This window comes from Hipposideros armiger, unplaced genomic scaffold (genome assembly GCF_001890085.2).
Source record: "Hipposideros armiger isolate ML-2016 unplaced genomic scaffold, ASM189008v1 scaffold_271, whole genome shotgun sequence".
NCBI classification, from domain to species: domain Eukaryota; kingdom Metazoa; phylum Chordata; class Mammalia; order Chiroptera; family Hipposideridae; genus Hipposideros; species Hipposideros armiger.
Window position 1 is genome coordinate 641533 of NW_017731621.1, and position 3550 is coordinate 645082.

Below are 3550 nucleotides of genomic sequence, written 5' to 3' on the forward strand. Positions count from 1 at the left end.
GGGATGTGTCCTTGGTGCATCCAATCAGGAAGCAGACAATGTAGGTCTGCCATCCCGACAAGGTTAGCTTGGATCGCTAGACTGCCACGTCTTTCCACTGTGAAGCTACCATGTTTCCCTCTGTAATTAATATGTGATTTTGGTGGAGAGACTTTGAGAATATGTAAGTATCCTCTTTCTCATCAAATATTCACCCGCTAATTTTAATATCTGTTCCATCAATAATTACCGTGATAGCTGCCAAATGGTGATTTCTAATTCTACGATTTCTTCTACACTTTATTATTGGTCTCTTTTCTAATATAAAGAAGGGCTTTCGCCTCTGCTCCATTTATTTAATTTAATCATTTACTAATGTCAGTATGGGTTCATGGATTCTAATTTTAGTCAACTATCATACTCCATTACTTTCGTTCTTTGTTGTGATGCTCAAATCATTTGGCCAGCTGATTGAAGCTGACTCCGGGTTCCTTTTTGTCACATGCCCATCATTCTTAGATTACTTCCTTACTTTCTGACACATGTTGTTTCAGGCTCATCTTTACTTTCCTGCCCCCAGTCTTGAGTTTCTCCATGGGGCTTTGATTCCTTTTCATGGAGAATGGCATTCAGAAGCCAAGATCAGGACACTAGGGATGCTCACTGCTACCATGACGTCCTATGTCATTGCGTCTAGACCTTAGCAGACTTTGGTAAACAGACACACATACATACATATATATTAATTTCTGTATCTACCTACCTATGTTTCAAAACATGAGTTGATGTTGATAAATCTTTACCATTTTTTAGGGTTCAGGTCAAATGTCATTTCTCCCCTTAAGTATGTCTAGATGCCCTCAGTTGTTAACTGTTCTCTGTTTTGACAGCACTTTGTCATCTCCCCTCAAAATGGGGTATCTTTCCCCACTGGTTTATAAACTCCCTGGGGGCAGGAATCAGTCAGTCATCCTTGTCTACTTCACAGAACCCTGGATACAGTGGATAACTAACATGTACAGTGAACTGAACAGAATTTTCATGAAAGGCAAGTGACAGACTTGTATGACATCCAGAGTAAAACAAAACATGCAAACTTTCCCTTTCTAAATATGTTGGCATGTTCTTTGTACCTAAGGGAGTATATCAGTTAAGGCATCTCTGGTTTTTTTTTTTCCTTGTACCACATCTCTTCCATTAAAATAAACAAAAGTATCTTTTTATTAGGAACTGTACCTTCCTAGACTATACCTTCCCCTAAAACTAGTTTCCTTTATTGTGCGCCTTTATATTTATTTGTAGGGAATTTTATAAAAACCTTTCTCTATTATCTCAAGCAAGGGATGAGGAGTTTAACTTACCTACTATATTCCTAGAAATTCATTTTTACTTCACTCATTCCTTTAAGAATGCTTTTATAAGTTAAATTTCACAATAGCACTCTCATCCTGAAAGACTATAATATGCTCAATCAACTTTTACATTTTTATACGAGCTATTGATTAATGTCACACACTGTATTCTCACTTGAAAGAAGCTGTAATTTTTAGGCCATTTAAATATACTTGAATAAGTGAATATAGATTTTCCCTTTAATTTAGGTTCCATGGATCTGGAAACCTCAGAGTCTAATAGTAGGCTTGATCCCTTCTTTCAGGGCTTAAGAGGAACAAGTCAAAGCATCAATTATGCACTTAAAATATTTCCTTTGTAGTCACAGGGGGAAAACGGCAGCCATGTTTGCCTGTATGATTCAAGTTATTTTTCTAAATAATACCTAACGGCCAACACAGAAAACAGTTATGTGAAATGGTGAGTAAATGGGAATTTAGAGACATACACACTAAAATCCTAAAGCACCCTGTGTGACAGCAGGAAGCTGTCCCCACGCAGGCACTCGGCTCTTACCGTAAGTGTGGCTGTGTTCTCGTCATCCGACCACTGCATGGAGAAAAGGACAGAGACAAAACATTAAATGTGGACAGTGCACTGGACTTCCAGAAGGTAGTGCACAAATCTAGAAATGATGCAGAAACAGGTGACATCTTCTCCTGAACACAAAATATATATAAATAAAATGTAAGTCAAAGTGAGATTTTCATGTAATTTCTCACTTTATTGAATATATACTAAGATCTAAATGTCAGAACCATTTCCNTTAGCTGAGCCATCCTGCCACCTGTTGGCAGCTCAGCTCAGGCTGGGACTCGAACCGCTGTTGCCCAGAGCTCGCACTCTATTGGTTGATTTTTAAATGCATATTTTCTATAAGCAAGTAACCAAAACATTCTAAGTATCATTTCAACCAAGAAGGAAATAGAAATACAGTTGTGAAGAAACTTAAAAGTGATCAATATTATGCTCTGCCTCGAGCCTGCCATTATGAATGGAGCAAACAGACATAAGGTAGAGAAGAGGGGAATAAGAGACGTGAAGTGGAGTCTGCAGGAGAGAACACAAAAGTGTTAAGTCACTACAGTCACATTATCCCTTTGTACTTGCTGCCCCCTGCAGGAATGCTGCAAATTCTGAAAAAGCCCACCAATGACAAGTTCTTCCATGGGTGGGCGGGGGTTAGAATACATCTAGGATTAGCTAAACTACACAACGCAAAAATAAATCAAATGGCACATGCTAATCCCCAACGTCTAACCCAATTATGACAGAGAAAACTGTGCCAAGAATCTGGGAAACGGACCAAAAAAAGGTTAAATTTTAAAAAATGGTAACATAGTCCCCAAACTAGAAAGCAGGTTTAAGCAATTGGTTAGTGAGTAAAGACCGGAGATCAAGGGCAGGTCAGACGACCACTCCTTTTGCTATGGATGTGCATACTCTCTAGACTGTTACAGCATCTTTTAGTTGTTTGACTGGCCTGTCACTGTACTTACCTTCTGTCTGACTTCCTCAGCTTAAACATATGAAATTAAACTCCAGCAATTTAGAGTAACAGACTTTGAGTCCTTTATTTTCTATTTGCCTCTCCCCATCAAAAGGAATTATGATTTATGCTAAGCCATAATTGTAATTTCCTTATAATCCCCAAAGTTGCTGATTTAGCTCCTCTAGAACTCTACCTACAAAAATTCTTATCTAAGATCTGCATTAGCAGTAATTTTGATAAAATGGCAGTTATACAAATTTTACATGAAGGGATTCAATCTTCAAAGATAAAACAATTTAATTTTCTTATCCTATAAAACTTCACATATAAGGACTGCATTAAATTTATTACATTTTTAAAAGAGGTGATTGGTTCCCTAAACCCTCAAATTATTCAACGTTAAGAAATCCTCCCATAAGGACTCTAAACTAATTGCAAAAAGTTTATGCATTCTAGAGAAAAATCTGTGATTCAGTGGAAGACTAATGTCTACATACAGCCCTCCCTCCTGAGTTATCTGATTCTAGCTGGGTCTGCAGCTACAATATTTTACAACTTGGTAAAACTGCAGGTAAGCATAACAATGAAAAGTTCTTTCTATGGTATGGCGGGCCAGCCGCCACAAGTCGATCAGTACCCGAAGGGGGGAGTGGGAATGAATAAAGAGACACTCACACAAATGCTGAT

At 38.0% G+C, this 3550-nt stretch overlaps 1 protein-coding gene across 1 annotated transcript in view; it reads right to left on the reverse strand.

Annotated features, from left to right (window-relative positions):
• The window catches only part of CDC123 (cell division cycle 123), a 73780-nt gene that overhangs the window by 55651 nt on the left and 14579 nt on the right, over window positions 1–3550 (reverse strand). The window contains exons 3-4 of the mRNA XM_019656959.1: window positions 2871–2890; window positions 1888–1920 (exon numbers count right to left, since the gene is read on the reverse strand). Coding sequence (XP_019512504.1) covers window positions 1888–1920; window positions 2871–2890 — 53 coding nt within the window. The remainder of the gene's footprint in view (window positions 1–1887; window positions 1921–2870; window positions 2891–3550) is intronic.